The 17,188-nt window shown below is 40.0% G+C and overlaps 1 protein-coding gene across 1 annotated transcript; it reads right to left on the bottom strand.

Moving 5' to 3' along the window:
• Positions 1 to 2,343: 2,343 nt before the first annotated feature.
• LOC139207487 (coiled-coil domain-containing protein 30) lies at positions 2,344 to 16,089 on the bottom strand. The gene is made up of 21 exons (XM_070837220.1): positions 15,889 to 16,089; positions 13,600 to 13,776; positions 13,404 to 13,524; positions 12,689 to 12,900; positions 12,138 to 12,233; positions 11,554 to 11,719; positions 11,145 to 11,216; positions 10,344 to 10,459; positions 9,529 to 9,651; positions 9,141 to 9,209; positions 8,842 to 8,925; positions 7,943 to 8,065; positions 7,564 to 7,662; positions 6,906 to 7,003; positions 6,647 to 6,785; positions 6,282 to 6,394; positions 5,873 to 6,014; positions 4,846 to 4,982; positions 4,606 to 4,723; positions 4,348 to 4,415; positions 2,344 to 4,253 (listed from the first exon to the last, which is right to left on the bottom strand). Exons 1-21 carry the CDS (start codon positions 15,901 to 15,903, stop codon positions 4,040 to 4,042), a joined length of 2,502 nt encoding a protein of 833 aa, XP_070693321.1. The 5' UTR covers positions 15,904 to 16,089; the 3' UTR covers positions 2,344 to 4,039.
• Positions 16,090 to 17,188: the final 1,099 nt, after the last annotated feature.

Genomic DNA, 17,188 nt, shown 5'->3' with positions numbered 1-17,188 from the left:
TTGCACAGGATGTAGAGTTTCATATCTCACATGTATGCCACCTGTGTTTTTGTTTCCTGACTCAGAGGGGACTAGCGGCCCCAATTCATTCCTCCATTCTAAACTCTGTAATGCTTCAGTAAAAGACAGTGGTTTCAATTGATTGCATTGATTGCAGTCCTTGGAGATCAATAGTCAAGTTATATTTTCTTTTGCTTCAACTGTGACTCTACACTGGCTCTGGAAGTTATTCAAGTAATTCCAGTTTTCATCTTGTTTCATGTTTGAAATTATTGTTAATGTGCTGATAAATTTGTGTCTTTTACTGTCCATTTATAGTTTTTAACATTTTGTCTGCTGGTTTTGCCAGTTTTGTTCATTTATGCATTGTTTTTCCAAGTAGCACTCGTTGATGATGATTACAAGCCAAAGAACCACTTTCAACATAATCTGCAGCTCCATGGCGGTGTGAAGGGCCTTAAGAATTATTGTGTTTTTGTTAGTGTACAATGAGTCCTTTATATCTACACAGCGGGTCATCTCAATCTTCCATGGTGTATTGCCATGCTTCTACAGTAGCCCACATTGGACAAACAGCGTTTTTACATTGAAGTGACAATTTGAATTTGGTGTCATGAATGCAAAAGAAAGAAAGAAGAAAGTGTTGTGAGAATGTGACAACCCACATTTTTGACAATTGGCGGATCATACTTATAATTTAGCACACAAACGCAAGAGAATGTGAATCCTCGTCAGCCATCGTTGCCTCTCTACAAGCTTGGAAAGGGAATGGTGAGGTGAGGGCTATCAGTTGCAACAATAGCCACACTGCTAGATGCCACTAAATCCTACACACTGCACATTTAAATAAACTGGTGACGTTGATAATGACTGACCTCTTTGTACATTTGTATTATTGTGGTACAATACACTAGTACAAATGCAATGTATTTTGTAAATTGTACATTTGTAACTTTTTAAGCAGATGCATGGGTGGCATTTTTGGAAGCTGGTTTATGCCTGCATGGACTGCTTTTCTGCAGGTACAATACCAATGTTTGCTTTTTAAGGATTTACAATACAATGTGGTAATACAATTAAAATTTGTAAGACTCGTTAAAGGAGAATAATAATAATATCGAACTAACAACAACTTAACCCAGAGATGCTTCTTTTTCAAGACAAACTTCATTTAAAAACTGTGGTACAAATATGAAAACTACAACTCCCTGAAAGCAAGTACACATCAACACCAATAAGACTCTTAATAATACAGTAAGTTTTTAACATGCACATTGAAGTTTGCTTTACATGTTTTAACCCTCTGTAACCCAGTGGCAACTGGTTGGACATATGTTTGAGTATTTATACTATATTGTTCTTGATTATCCATTGTTATAAACGGTACTATTTATTTATTTTATTTTATTTTTTTTCCTATAAGGCCCAGTCTAACACATGGAGGAAGGACTTGGAAAATGAGAGTTAGCTGCAGTTAGCTAAAGAGTTACCTATAACATATATTTTTTTCATTACCAGAATCAGTATCACCTGCATGTGCAGCGCTTGTAACAAAATGTCATTGTAAGACGAGACAAGATGATACATTTCAATAGGTTGGATATACAGCCTGTATGGCTCTCTCATTTCAAAGATATTTAACATTCTCCATATGGTTCTTTGAATTAATAACTTCTCCAGGAACTGGAGAATCAGGTCGAGATATACAGAGTTGCCCTTTTGCACGTGTGTGTTTATGTAAAGAGACAATGTTAATCATTTACTTTGACATACACACACTGTGTGTATGAGGGTTTAGGATTTGGCTAGTACTCTTTAGGGTTTACTTTTTTAGGATTTAGAGATATTTTTTTAGGGTTTAGGGTTACTTTCCAAGGTTATTGTGGATTAGAAACTGAAATGCACATGATGTTGAATCAGGTCACAAACACAATAAAAGCTTTTAACATTTAATCTAATTTAATCACTAACTGCAGAAACTTGTATGGAACACAATAACAATATTTTGTGGTTCAATGTAAATTGAGCTTGATACAGAAAGAGCAGCTTTATTGGACTTTATTTAAGGCTCTGTGTTGTAGGAAATGGCATTTCAGGTGTACATGAAAAATGTCCTGTTGTACCTTTCCTTGCTCGTCACTGATCATTCATCTGCACTTTTAATTATAACTAGGCACCCAAAGGTATGGTACAGTAATCTATGGTATTCTACAGTAATCTATAGTATTGTATGGTATGGTACGGGCTTCTATGGTAATCTATTGTATCATACGGTAATACCTCCCCTTGTCCATCACTCATCATGCACCTCCACTTTTAACAATAACCAGGCGCCCATGCTGGTAATCGTTAACATTTATTTATTTGTATGTAAACTTATTACAGATCATTGGAACAGCCATTGCCTGTTGCCAACCTCAGGCAACGTCAGTGAAGTACACCAAAAAAAATTGATTTGCTTTGCTTCATCATTTTGTCATTTAAGGTACTTGTCTACACCTACTCCTCTACATTTAAGAGGTTAACTTTTTGTGTATTGATACAAAATATAATCAACTAATAAATTACAGTTTTATTTTACAGTATTTAAAGTAAATCCTTAATATATACACACACACACACACACACACACACACACACACACAGTACTACTTTCAAAAGATGAATTAGTAAATATAAAATTTTACGTTTTTTACAGCATTTCTTCACACCTGCGTAATAGTCCTGCTTTGGACAGTTTGTTACCTAATTTTCAAAACAAACAAACACGTTAGACATACATATACATCAAAAACACTGCTGCATCATCAAAGTCTCCAAACTTTTCTTAATCAAGTGGTGGCATTTGTAAGCAGGAGCAGGAGTCTCTGAGCCTCTTTGTCCTTGTGCTCAAGCTTACATTCGGTGCCGGGGCCCCCTATTTTTCTGCCCAATCAGGTGATCCCACTCTTGGTCAGACGAGATAAGCATTTCTCAGCTACCCTGGAAGATGTCTTTTCCCAAAGATTAAACTTCACAGGTGCCTTACAACAACCGTAACAAAGCAGACCGAAGCTGCCCCAGAAAAGAGCCGTCCCGTTGTGATGCTGCAACGTTCCCGCACAACACACAGTCTTTGTGCTTCACAAACTCCCCAGCAATCCTTCTCAGGTGTCTAGGCGCATAGTTTTTTTTACTTATTGCATTCATCACTTTCATCAACCAAACTTGAGTTCAATCCGTCTCATGTGATTTCCTTTTTTCTCCAATTGGATCTGCCAAATAGACTCAATTTGACCTAAATGGGAGACGGTCTGTTGCTTACACAGCGACTCCCTGTCCCCCTTTGGGTGCTGGGAGCCACTTGTAAAAAAAAAAAGTTACAGATTTTTATGGATTACAAACACAGACATGGTAAGGCACAATAAAAGAGATTCTGCACTTACAAAGTTGTTATGTTGAAATCCTGTTTATGGCGCCACTTTCTGAAGCAAATCTTCGGATTTGAGTAGCTCAGACACTAAGGAAAAGCTTGATGGCGGCCTTGATATCTTTCACAGCAACGTTTCCTGATGCTCGGTCGAGGAGAACGGAGACAGCAGCAAAACAGCTGCTGGGCGTGCTAAAATGACTCCATGCCCAAACGTGGTCACTCTACATGTACCACAAATATGTATGAGTGCTGCTCTGGCTCTCTGATATCTAAACAAGGAAATATAACCATTCACGTTACCCCACATCATGTTGTATGAATCTCTAGGTCACCAACAGCATGTTTCTCCAACAGGAGACAGTCTATCTTGCAATGTCTGGAGCACAGCACAGTTATCATCTGCGACCTTGGTGACCCTGACAACGGATCGTCACACCCTATCTGGAGGCGCCAGCCAGCCCAAACAATCAGACTGCTAAACTGTGCTCCAAAGACAGAGACAGGCCTTTCCAACTTATGGTCACAATTCAGGCTGAGGTGACCTGGTTATCTGGTTTATTAATTTAATTTGCTTACAAAAAAAAAGCTTCCCTAAAGTCTATTTGTATTGCAGAGAGACAGAGAATCTCAACAACCTGGGCTATCTGTGCTGCTGAGGGCGGCCGTGGGTGCCGAGTGGTCTGAGCGGCTATGGGTGGAGGTCAGATTGAGGTATCCCATCTCTGCTGATCGAGACAGGGGCCCAGAGATGAAACGGTGAGGGGAGGAAGTCACATCTGGCTGCTTGCTCCGAGTATTGTCCAATAAGTCTTGAATTTCAGATGGATCAGGCATCATCACACTAAGGACGCAATCAAAGTTCATAGACATTTAATGGTGTTTTATTTAGCAAGCAAACAGGTTTTGCTGAAGTTCTTAATCGGAATCAGACCTACCTTAGTTGGCAAGTTTGCACTGGGAGAGATTTAAAAACCTGCAGAGGATTAGTTATTTGCTTCAGTTCCTAATACAGCAAAAGAAAAAAATGTTAAATTAATATTTTGCTAAAGGTTAAATTAAGTTGCCAAACATTATACCTGCTGACATTAGCATTAAGCTCAAAGCTGTGCTGTGCCTCAGTACAACTACTAGCTGTAATTAATCAGTCCGATAAGTTTGTTTTCTGGTGAAGTAGATTTAACTGTGCACGGTACCTCAGAAAACTGAAGTGACTGCATGTTCTGAAGGCTGCGTTCCAGGACAGATAGCTGGTTAGACATGTGGAGTACCTTGTTTCCTAGTTTCTTGTTTTCCATCTCTAGAAAATCCACCCTTGAGATCAAAACAGACATCTCTTCTTTATCAATGAACACACATTGGATAAATGCAATTTCCTTTGAACAGAATGTGTGGAATGTGCGGTGAAATGCTGACTGGCTGTGTAAGTTCAGTACCTGCATTTGGACAAAGAAGCTGTTAGATTACTGTCCTTCTTGTTGTGCTCCTCCTCATTTAGCTGTTGTAGTAATCTTCTCCTCTCAACAAGCAGTTTGTCATTTTCCACAGTTATACTTATGGTAAGCTCTTTTTCCTGGGAGAGGAAAAACAGTTTGGATTCCCTTTATTGATCATCCACTTTTTGATAATCTAATCTAGAATGAGACATGTGTCAATACAGGAATTAGACGTTGCTATCAATCAGCTCAGAGTCAGAGTCAATATATACACAAGTGAAAAACAGCCAGTAATCCTTTTTTTACACGTATATCAACACAGGTGAGAATAAATATTGATATTGAAATTCATCCATAGACTGCATAAAAGTAAATACAAGATTTATACAGTCTGTGAATCCATCATGTGAATCAGAATAAATAGAAATCAAATAATCATAAATGTAAATTTAACCCTTTCATGCCTGAATTATGATAACATCAGTCAGGATTTTTTTACTAAGTGTTTTTATTCATCTTTAGGCATGAAAAACAAGGTTTGAACTTTATTTTTCTTTAACCCATATTTTATAAAGATATATTTACATGTCCAGTCGTTGAAATACAGCTAGTGATGCATGATGTACAATTCAGTGGACATGTGATTAATCATAATTTCCTCCCAATATAAAATCAATACTAGGAAAATTTAGCAATTGCATGACTCCTTAGATGTTACTTGATGTCACCATATTTTTCTTCTTTCTTTGTATAGAAGGTTTGAACAGAATAAAATGAGCAACTTGGTGTTTCTGGCTGTCTGTCGACCATCTTGGTCGGTTTTTTCCACTTGCAATGGCTTACCACTGGGTAGCGGAGTATGAGATGATGCAGTAGCATCCACTGTAGTGGCTGATGTGCAACAATATGCCATCAAAGCTCATGCATATACAAGAAAACAGATCTCTATGCATGAAAGAGTTAAACAAGATACACCTCAAACATCCTGCTTTCTTTTGTATAAAGCAAGACAAACGTGGAAAAGTACCTTTGCTAATGAATGGGCACACAACGACAATTCTCGATCAAGACTTTTTATCTTCTCATCGCGCCACGTGGTTTCATCACCCAATTTCTGTTTGACTCGAGACAGTTTTGCCTTGTGTTTTTCCTTCATCTCGTGGTATTTACTGTAGGAAGATGGAAAACAAATAGCACATTACAAATAATCAATCCAGAATAAAACATGTTGATTCAACTGTAGCAAAAGAAAGCTACATCATGTATAGGTTAAGATATTATTATACTATGTTGTCATATCCTGTCCTATGCAGGATGAAGAAAAGTCTTCCAACTAACACATTTTATTGGCCACAATCCAAACCTTTATATTGTGTTTTGTAGTTTCTGTCAAGTTTAAAGTTACTCTGTTGGCGGCAACATTATGAGGGTGTTACCTCCGCTCTTTGTCGAGACATTTAAGGGTTTCACAGATCTCCTTCTTCAGAGTCTCACACTTGTCTTTGGTGGTCAACAGAGTCTTCACTGCTTCTCGGTAATCAGGAAACTCCTCCCGTCCAAAGTAAAGTACAAACATGAGCAGTAACCGGACATAACACGTCAGTGCATACACTGCTGACTCTAGCACATTCACATTCATGTACAGCTTTGTTTTTTCCGAGCCTTACACGTGGATGGCAACTGATTCTGACCTTAAGTACTGGCCAACAGTCGTACAATGAAAGGAAATTAAAACATGTAAACACACACAGCTCTGATAAATCACCAGTTTTCCAGAATATTCAAATACATAAGAAATTACCTTGTGCTGTGTGTTTTCCTTGTTCTGCAGCAGCTGTAGTTGTGTCTGTAGCTCTTTACTCTCTGTTACAAAGGAGTCTTTCAGCTGACAGTGGGTGCTTTCACAAAGCTGTGAAACTGCCTGTTTTTGCTGCCACAGCCTTCAAACATGGACACACACAGAAACCTTTACTTACGCATAGTATGTATTACTGCAACACTGAGGGTTGACATGCATATGCAGTAGTTGCTGGACGGTGTAAGGAGGTAGAATATTCTACTTTTGATCCTGAAGATTGTTTTGTTTGGTGCAGATCGTAGCTATAAGTTTATCCAGGTCATTATGGGAATTTTCCAGCTGCTGCTTAAGGGAATGTACCTGAAAGGATAAGACAATGTTTTGAAATCATATAAAAGAAAACTGTATAGTACAGCGTCTGTTAATGAATTTGTCTTTATATGAATATTATGTCGTTTCAAAAAGAAAATCTGTCTTTCTCTAGTAGATTTTGTTGTGTGTGTTTAGCAAAGGTTGGGCTGTGGCTCTGGGAACAGCAGCGTGAGTCGGGCAGTATTTGTTAGTCAAATACTTAAGTCTAAAGTAAAATTCCTGGATGGATAACCATTGTATTTGGTCCCCAGAGGCTGAAACAACAACAACTTAAGTGACCCACTAAGCCAACTATTCAGTTAAGGACAACACACCTCTAAAGTAAATGAAACTATTTTCCATCAGCCTCAGTTTTAGTTTGAGATTAATGGTAATTTAGCATGTTATCACGCTGGCACGCTGCATGTGACTGCATTACAACGTGATAGTGCTAATATTTGCATACATCTAAAGACACGGTTGACCCCAGCATACCCGAGGCTGATGGACTGAGCCACCCTCGAGCCAACCTTCACATTTTAATAAACAAGACACTACATTTCACCCACCTCTGACTCCTTCTCCATGAGGCTTTTCGACTGAGTGCTGATCTTATTTTGTAAATCTCTGCAGATCTCATTTCTCTGCATTAATTCAGTTGCCTGGGACTGGAAACACAACAAGATCCACATTCAGACAGGTATTGACAACAATTTAATTTCACGAGTCACATTTGCTGATACGGATGTGTTCAACACAGTGTTTCACAAGAATTTGATTCTTGAATCCTATTCAGTAGAAAGCTCTTTTATCTTTGCAGAGGGATCTATTCACATGAAGATTTACCAAACTGTGTAGAACCTTTGCAGTTTGATATTCCTCTGTTCTGTTTGATTTAGTGACAGCAGATGTAATCCTCTCATGTAATGCTTGTGCAGTGATACTTACATTAGCTAACTCATTAGCTTGGTCGGCCCGAACCTGCAAGGTCAGGAGCCGGCGCTCAGCCTGCTGCTGCTGCTCCTGCAGGGCCGACTCCAGCCGCTCTACCTCCCTCTGCAGAGATACGACCTGAGAATGGATGAAGCTTCAGTCACACGATGTCTGTTTCAGCACAGTGTCCACATTCACAATGCACTTTAGAGGTTTGCCCAATGAGAGTTCTTATATTTATATTTTATTTTAGTTTTGTACGTTGGCTAGTTCTCTGTGAGTAGACCTAGTGTTTAGTTTAGCCATGGGTCCACATCGAAGAGAGCTGCTGCAGCTGTGTGAAGGCATTAGATTAAGACACACAGCAAGGATCGGTCTATCATCAATTAATTTGCAGTGTGCACAGAAGTTCAGGTCAATTCAACTCTGGCAGCCTGCTCGCCTCTCATTAAAAACTGAATTACTAGTCGCGTTAATCGTTCCTCGTAACAAAAGACCATATGTCTGGACAATACAACTTCAATCATCTGGTCTTTGGAGTTCCAAAAAGTGCATTATACAGTATACCCATCAGACATAAGGCATGGCACCATTGCAAGTTAATGGTGCAAATCAAAAAGATGTGTCAGTGACATAAATATAGTAGATAATTAGATACAAGTGGAATTTTCAGGACTTAATGTAAGCGTTTGGATCACAACACTTGGGGGGATGCTTCATAGTCATTAAGAGACATTTGATGGTAGGTTTGTCAAACCTGATCAGTGTATTTGTTTGTGAGTGAGCTGAAATGAAGCATTCAGGGCCACGTTGTTGGGCAGCCATACAAACTATCCATGATGAACTGTAATAACTAATAGTTAATAACTAATAGGAAGGAGAGAAGGAGGAAACTATTAGTTTCCTCCTTCTCTAAAAGGCATCTTGTCTGAGCAATGAGTTCCCCCCCGTAAATTACTGATGGTCTGTTTGCTCTGTGCCAGCTCTGCTGCTTGACACTAAAAAAAAAACGAGACAAGAAGATACTTTTTCAACACATGAACAAGCATCTGTCACTCTAACGACAGTGATCTGTAGCTGTTTGATGAGTTCAGTTCTGCTCAGAGTTAAAGGACTGACTGAAGGATGGGCAGACTGTATCAGTGTCAGATGTAATGCACAGGAATCTGTTTAGTGGGACTTTGGTGAACTAATTGGCCTGGTTGGCCCAAACCTGTTCAGTCTGCTGCTGCTCCTGCAGGGCTGACTCGAGCCGCTGCACCTCCTTCTGCAGAGATACAACCTGAAAAAAAAAGAGAGAGAGAGATATCCTATATCTGCATCTCTTTATAACAGCAGATTATTGCTCGATTAGACTGGCTCAGTGGTACCTTTGATGTGAATGCAAGATCTGTTTTATTTCCAGCGTAAACCGCTGCAAAACAAGCGTGGTAACTTAACAAAGATGGAGGTTGTTTTATGTAGAAAGTTATGTAATGTGTCACCAAGACAGTCCATACTGTAGTTCTTGAACACTGGGCTACTATTCTGAATGACGGAGTGAACACATCTGTTACAGCTTTTTTTCCCTACAGTTAATACGTTTCAACAAAAAGGCTTACTTCAGCTGGCTCTGTGGCCTGGTCGGTCTGAACCTGCACAGTGAGGAGCTGCTGCTCAGCCTGCTGCTGCTGCTGCTGTAGGGCTGACTCCAGCCGCTCCACCTTCTCCTGCAGAGACACCACCTGAGCCAAACATACACCCAGTACAGTGGCTGCAACTCATTTTCATTACTGATTAACCTACTGCTTATTATCTTGATTAATCATTTGGTCTACGACATATCAGAAAGTAATGACAAATGCTTATTGCAATTTACTATGGGACAAGTTGATGTACTGAAATGTCTTGTTTTGTCTTTATATCAGTCCAAAAGCCAAAGATATTCAGTTTACTTCCATGAAAAAGCAAATAAATCAAACATTCACAATTGAGAAACTGGAACCAGTGAATTTTGGTCATTTTCGCCTGCTTTTCTGTAGCTAAACCAGCGGCACACATTCTTAGGACACACAAAAGTTTGTGTAACTATGGAGACAAAAACATTAGAGCCAGAATTACAGCCATAGACATTATATTTTAGAAAAGGGCTAAATTACAGAATTGTAAATGTGCTTTACAGCATAGTGATTAAGCACACTCTCACCTACATATGATTTACCCCCCCTTGTGCTCTGAAATGAGGCGAATTTAAAATAACTGCCTGTGTCCTTAAAGCATCAATGACAGTGAAGTGTGTGCTCCTTTCCAGCACTATAAATTCAACCTTATTCTGTCACAGAAATAAATTGATGAATGTGGTATTATCTTACCATAATGTTCTGGCTCTCTAAGGAGTATTTACTGATAAAATATCTTGTTCCAGCGAGTATCTTACCGTCTGCTGCAGAGAGCTTTTTTCTGCATCCAGGGAGCGTACCCTGGTCCTCAAGGCTCTGATCTCAAGGTCCAGACGATCGTTCAGCTCTTTGGCCTTTCGCAGTTCCACCATTTCTTCACAAGTAAAGTCAGATAATGCACCCATCAGCTTATAAATAACAAATGGCTGAGGATTTCACTGTTCTAGTTCATATGTGCCTGCTGAAGCCTTTTATCCCGAGCGCCATCAACATCCTCAATTCAGCAGGTGACTGATGAGAGCTAAGCCACAGACAGTGAGATGAACTGCTTTATTAAATGTGTAACTTCACCTGCTTCTTCCTAAATGTTTGTTTGCATTTAATGCTGTTGTTGCTTGTGTCTGGTCTATTTTATTCTAGCCCATTACTTACTCATAGAACTTAAGTAGACAGACGAAGACAGGGGGGGCTTTTCTGTGTGGAGTCGGCGTGTTAACCATGTGTGCTTGTTGGTTTCCTTCCTTAGTCTAAAAACCTGCAGGTTAGGTTGGGTGAAATAAAACAGCAAAGTGTCTCGTAGTATGAATATAGGTGTGAATGTGTTTGTGTGACTGTCTGGTGACCCGTCCAGGGTGTTCCTTGCCTCTCACCCAGTGCATGCTGAAATAATCTCCAGCCCCTAAGCACGATAAGCAGGTATACACAGCAAGATGAATCTGAGCTGTGTGTGGATTGTAACACAGATATTTTCCCCCTTTAACTCTTAACACACACTCAATAACTTATGGCAAGGCTTTGAAAACAGTTTAAAAGAATGCACATGGCAAAATAATTCTCACCATATTTCTTTAGTTTTTCAACTTCCTGTCTGAGTTGCTCAACCTCCTGCTGTGCTGCCTGCAACTCGGGCTCTAAAAAACAAACAAACACCACAGCACTCTTCACACAGTTGCTGGCAGAGTTTCCTCTTCAATTTAGAGCAGTAGAAGTTGGTGAAATCTTCAATTATAGTTTAGAGCCTGTTTGAATATTCGATGATGGTAAAACAACTTCTGTGTCCTAATGATATACAATATTTATTAAGGAAAGTTTGTGATGTGTTCTTTTCTAGCAGTGGTGGTGGCATGATGAATGTTAAATGAAAACAGATGAAATACTGACATAGTAGCGACTATTGGCTACTGTAGAGAACTCCTGTATGAGAAATCTGTCTTGTCTGCTTGTAAGTAGCTGATTAATATATCTCACCATAAGCTCTTTGGGTCAAGTGAGCCGACTCCAGCTCATCAGTCAAACGCCGTATCTCGCTGTGGGCCATGGCTAGTCGGCGGGAGCCTTCCTCCAGGTCCCGCTCCAGACGGGAACATTCCCTCTCCACCCTGCTGGTCTGGCCCGCCAAATGCCTGGCCTCAGCCTGCAGAGAGAGGGAAAGAGCAACTGACCAAAATAGCAAGATTAAAGTGATTGCTGTACAATCAAGGGGACCCTATGAATACAAACAAGAATGTTCAGGAATGCATGCAAGAGCAGGCAAGAGACCTTGAGAAGTGCACTGGATGAGGTGGTGTAGTATCTTGAATTTCCTCTGCCATGCAAAGTTCCCTATCTTGTGTTGGTGACAGAGCTTAATAACACTGGAACAAAAAAAGAGGATGCTGTTAATGTGGGTGCTGCTGAACAGCAGTTTGAACAGAAAGCATGCACTAAGATCTTCACATTCAATCATGCACCTTGGGATACACAAAACAAATTCAGTGTGGCTGAATTGAGTGCAGTTTTTAACCATTGTTAGTATGGGATGCAGTGACATTACTGTGGATAAAAGTACATACAGGAATAAAAGTGTGTTTGCTCTGTGAGGCTTTGTGGAGTCCAAAGAGTCTCTTCCATGGGCTCTGGCCATGACGTGGTGCCCCCTTGTGTGAAGCCTGAGGAATAACAATAGATGACAGAATCATAGAGTAAGTCATTTGACCAGAGAAATGTATGTGTGAGGCATGAGCTTCTAACAACTGAAAAAAAATCTGAATTTGTCAATATGAATCTGACTTAATTAAGGAATAATTATACAAGACATATCACGCAAGAGGAATCAAATGCTTTAAAAGGGAAAACATAAACATGGGGAAGGTTCATTATGTCTACTCCAAACTTCACTCTGGTGTCTCTTTTAGTAGCGCTGAGAGTTTTGTAGATTTTATGTTATCAAAGTATCAAAGCTAAAAGTCACCTTTTTTCCCAACTTAAACTATGACTCGTGTCTCCCACTTTTACCCCAACTTTCCCATCTCTCTTAACTGCTAATGATCAAATGAAAGTGAAACGAATAGCAGAAACTAAAAGCCTGAAGTAAGAATGAAGTCTAGGATGTTCTTCCTCTAACCTGCTGCGTATTGGTGTTCAGAGCTTGGACTTGGATCCCCGGTGGGTTGGCTGTGTTTTCAGCACCCGTCAGCTTGACGGGAATGTCACTCGTCTCAAGTAAGGAGGATCTCTCCACCAGGAGGTAGGCCACCTGCTCACTCGGGCTGCTGTGAATCAACTCTGTGAGACCCTGCTGGTACAGCATTTTAGCCACCTCGCTTATCTGGGCATCTGTGACAACGGAGAACGGTGGAAGAGTAAGATTTAGACTTCACGGATGAAGCCTAACTGGTTAATTTAGCAAATGTGCATCTGGTTAACTGTTCCACCTTCATTAAAGAGCAGCAAACAGCCACTTCATTGACTATCAGGAACTGTCTCTCACACAGTGTATGACAGACCCAAACAGGACTCACTCTAAGAATGACTTTATGTTTTAATGAACATGCTTTACCAAATAGTCAGATACTATGACAGAACAGATACTATGGTGTGTGTTGCTGAAAAAAAATTATAATGTAAAAATGAAGTAGAAAACCCTCAGTGAAAGAGACAAAAATGTCTGCAATATATTCTCAAATGTTGTACTTTTTGTTTTACAATCTACTGGGAAATACCACACAGCAATTTAAAAAAAAACTTTGTCATGGTGCTGAAAAAGTATGAATTTTGTCTCTCCTGCTCTTGTTGGATTTTTCTTAGTTGTAGGTGGTGTACAGGTAAAAATGTTCAACCTTGTAGGGATATTAGTCGTCGCAGCTGGTCCTTGAGCTGATCGTTCTCGTCTTGTATCTCCTGAGCCAAAACATCTTTGTGCTCTGTAAAGATTCGGATTTGTTCCAAAGACTTGCGTACCTTACAGACAGACACAAAGCCAAAGGTCACTAATAGAGCTTCACCCATCCTTGCTCTTCTGCAGTGATGACTCACCTCTGCCATCTCTGCTAAGTGTTGTGAGCGCTGGGTGTCCAGGTCCCATGTCACACTGCTCAGGCGGTTTCTTGTGCACTGGAGGGCACGCCATACCAGACGCAGCTGAGCCTCCTTTGGGGAGTCAGGACCAAGTCCCTCCTCACTAAACCACGCGGAGATCTGCTCCAGCTCCTCCTGGAGACGGTACAAGTGACGCGGACATGGTCACTAACAAACTGCCTCATGTTGTATCTAAAAAAAAGGGCTTACTGTCTCTGACTACTTAAACTCACCCTGTGACAACAACAATTTATAAAAAACAACATGTTTTTAATGCTTTTATAATAAACAGGAGAACTTTGATCTAAAGGCTGCAGAAATGAGGCTACAGTTGGCAGAGCGTGGGTGTAAATTTAAGGATCGTACCTCAAAGTTAAATCTATGGATGGGAAGAGTCACTTGTGCAAAAAAACAAAACTATCACATAATTCAAAAACTTATTTTGAGTCGACTTGGCGTTCAGACAGTCTGTAAGTAAGAACAGGAATATATTACACAGTGATCCAGCCTTGCAGAAATGTATCTCCAAACTTCCCATTTTTGTCTCTAGAAGGGCCCCCACCCTACAAGACAAGCTAGTCCACAGCCCTCTGTCGCCAAGGACTTCTTGGATTCATAAACCTTTGGGAAACTTCCTCTGTGGCAATTGTTGTTATTGCTGCTATTTCCAAAATGGGGAGATGGGTTGGGTTGGGGACGTGTTCATCAATAAGTCATACAAAGTAACTGCAATCCTTCCTCCCTGATACATCACCTTGAATGCCCTTCTGAATTTTTCTATGTGGGGAGAAAAAAAAGGATAGACTTGCAGAGCATCCAACTGCTATACGCACGAAAACATGGCTGTTATGGCTGTTCATTACGAGGCAGCGTGGTGGTGCTGTGGTTAGCACTGTTGCCTCACAGCAAGAAGGTTCCTGGTTTGAATGACGATGCAGACTATAGACTTTCTACCATTTCTCTCATATTCCTTCATTTTCTGTGTGCTCAGACTATCCCTAATGTTGAGACGCTTTTGTTTTTGCTCATTGAAACATTATGCTCATCCAGTTAACTAGTTTTACACATTTTACTGCCATTCAATGGATCATAATGTAATATTCTTTGGCAAAACTCAATGCTTATTTATTCCTAATATCTGTTCATTTTGATCTACAATAGACTCTAGCAGTTGCTTCAATCATTCATCATTTTGCAGGTGATCAGGTAAGTCAAACTTAGATTTGTTTATCTACATTTGAGCCTTACAGCATTTCCTTTGTGGCCTCTCCTTGGTGCCCTCTAATGGTTACATACAAAACCTTATGTGATGGTTGGAATGGAGCCGAGGGCTGGTTTGTTAGTCAGACCGTTAAGCTGTTTGTCAGACGAAGATGTCTGATGTGTTGGGTCTGTTTGATTGCTTGAAGAATACATTCATAAACATATTGTTTTCGCCTGAAGACGGAGAGCCTTAGTTTTCTTTTTTCCGAGGCTATCTACACCTCTTAAGGACAATTTATCAGGAGAGGCGACCTGTATCTTATTTCTTGATTACAGTATTATTCACAAAGGGACCATTTCATTATAAGATTAGGTGATCATCGAACTTGTGGTTTCCCCAGTGAGTGATAATGTTTACATGTTACATCTCAAGTTGCTAAGATGCTTGTAAGATGAATGTTCCTCAAGTGTAAACTAGAGTGAGCCAACCGACACTTCTTCTGTTTTGGGGAACAGATGTTTCCTTCCTTGCAGACAGCTGACATTACCAAGATGTTTCTGTTGAACTGCTTCTTTCCTCCTGTTTCTGTGGTGCTCTAAAACCAGGAATAACTCAACTTTATCCTATGTGTTAATGTCAACCCCTCAGTCATAAAACACACTCTGCAGCCAGTGAAGCCCAAAGATGAAAACTGTATCACGGTTTTTAGCAGGAAAATGTAAATTAAATGACGAGACAAGGTTTCCATTTGATGGAATGGTCACAGAAAAACAACAACCCACAGAATTTACTCAGTGAACATCAAAGCTGGAGCAAGATGATGTGCGAGACAGAGTGGACTAAGATGACATTTTCAAGGAGGAATAAAATACTAAAAGAATAAAACATTACTTCCATCACCAGCTTTGCAGCAGTGGAGTTAATCAAAAGTAACAGCATGTGCGCGCAGTTTAGAATCTCTAAGATTTCGGCTAACGTTGAAGTTTTATGGTTAGCTAGCTGTTGGTGAACTCAACGGAGAAAAACATGAAAGTGCTCGGTACCTCCGGTTGATCCATTTGTCCTGCGGTGAGAAACTTCTTTCGTCAGTACTTTACACGCACATTTTAGTCTTCATCTTGTCGTCTATAGTCGCTCAGCTCCCACCAGCTCTGCGACAGAATCACAGAATGAAGAAAAGAAGAATGTTGCTTCGCGTTCTAGAACACCGCGACGTAAACACGCCGTGAATGCCTTCACGTTGTTCGACGGCGACTAACGGTCCGTAACAAACAGCAACTTCCCACAAAACTTTGTGCTTTTATGCGCAGGTACTCGACCTCTTCATGTCCAAACCGGCCACTACATGCTGTGGACTGAGGCTGAAGGAGCGTGCAGGGAAATCGTGGTGCCAAGTGGAGGTGATGTTGCTTGCTGTGGGAAATCTTGCGCTCTTGCGCACTGTGATAGTTACTGTCCATGGGTCCGTGAAGGAGTCTTGAGGGAACCTTCACAGTATGAATAGTTCAATTTCACTTGTAAACATCAGTAAAAAAGACACTTTGTGTAAGAATGTATTCTATACTTTATTTTTTGTTCAATCTGTTTATCTAATCTGTTAAAATGGTGATATACCTCTAACCCTCTTTAATTCAAATCCTATTCTTAGTACAAATTGAAGTTACTTACTATACTTTAGGATTTTCATTTTAATTTCCACTTCCCTACAATTCAGATTTAATCTTAATCTTTTTAGTCCACTACATTTACTTGACGGTAATGGTTACAGTTAATTGCAGTTACTCATTATAACATATGTAAAATAGTTAATTTTAGCAAAAAATTTGATCAACTACAACAGTAAAATGCTGCTTAAACATTTTGCAACACAGTTTCATAACTATCATTCATAATAATCCATTATAGAGGTTGTAAAAGGATTTCACCGGTAGCTAGCATAGTTGACGGTTTCTGACATTTTTTTTTACATTGTATTGATTTTACTGTGTATATTGTCCAACTGTCTTGTCAATGAGATACATGTCCTCCTCTGGTGCTGTTTGGCAAATGAATATTCTTTCTGAGGATTAAATTTGGAATTAAACACTGTGTATTGTGTCTTGGGTGGTCTGAGATTTCCTGCACATTTGCAATGAAAAGTGGGCAGTAATCAGCCTGTATTTCCTGCCTCTCAATGACCTCACTCTGGAAATACTGTACCAGTCTACATGCCAAGCTGCACAGCTGGATGAACGGTGTGAGTACATGCAGCACTGGCACAAAAGTGTACGTTTAATAACACGGCACAGGCCACACATCAAGCAATGTTATGACAGATACTGCATGTTCCGACTGTAATTATTA

The sequence above is a fragment of the Pempheris klunzingeri genome, chromosome 2 (assembly GCF_042242105.1).
Source record: "Pempheris klunzingeri isolate RE-2024b chromosome 2, fPemKlu1.hap1, whole genome shotgun sequence".
Classification (NCBI taxonomy): Eukaryota; Metazoa; Chordata; class Actinopteri; order Acropomatiformes; family Pempheridae; genus Pempheris; species Pempheris klunzingeri.
This window is presented reverse-complemented; position numbering and strand designations above follow the sequence as displayed.

Excerpts from the sequence above, each read along its gene's own strand:
- LOC139207487 (XM_070837220.1), bottom strand. Across the intron at positions 9,210-9,528 it reads AGGCCACAGAGCCAGCTGAA|GTTGTATCTCTGCAGAAGGA; the intron begins GTAAGCCTTTTT and ends TTTTTTTTTCAG. Across the intron at positions 7,663-7,942 it reads AAGCTAATGAGTTAGCTAAT|TCCCAGGCAACTGAATTAAT; the intron begins GTAAGTATCACT and ends TTGTGTTTCCAG.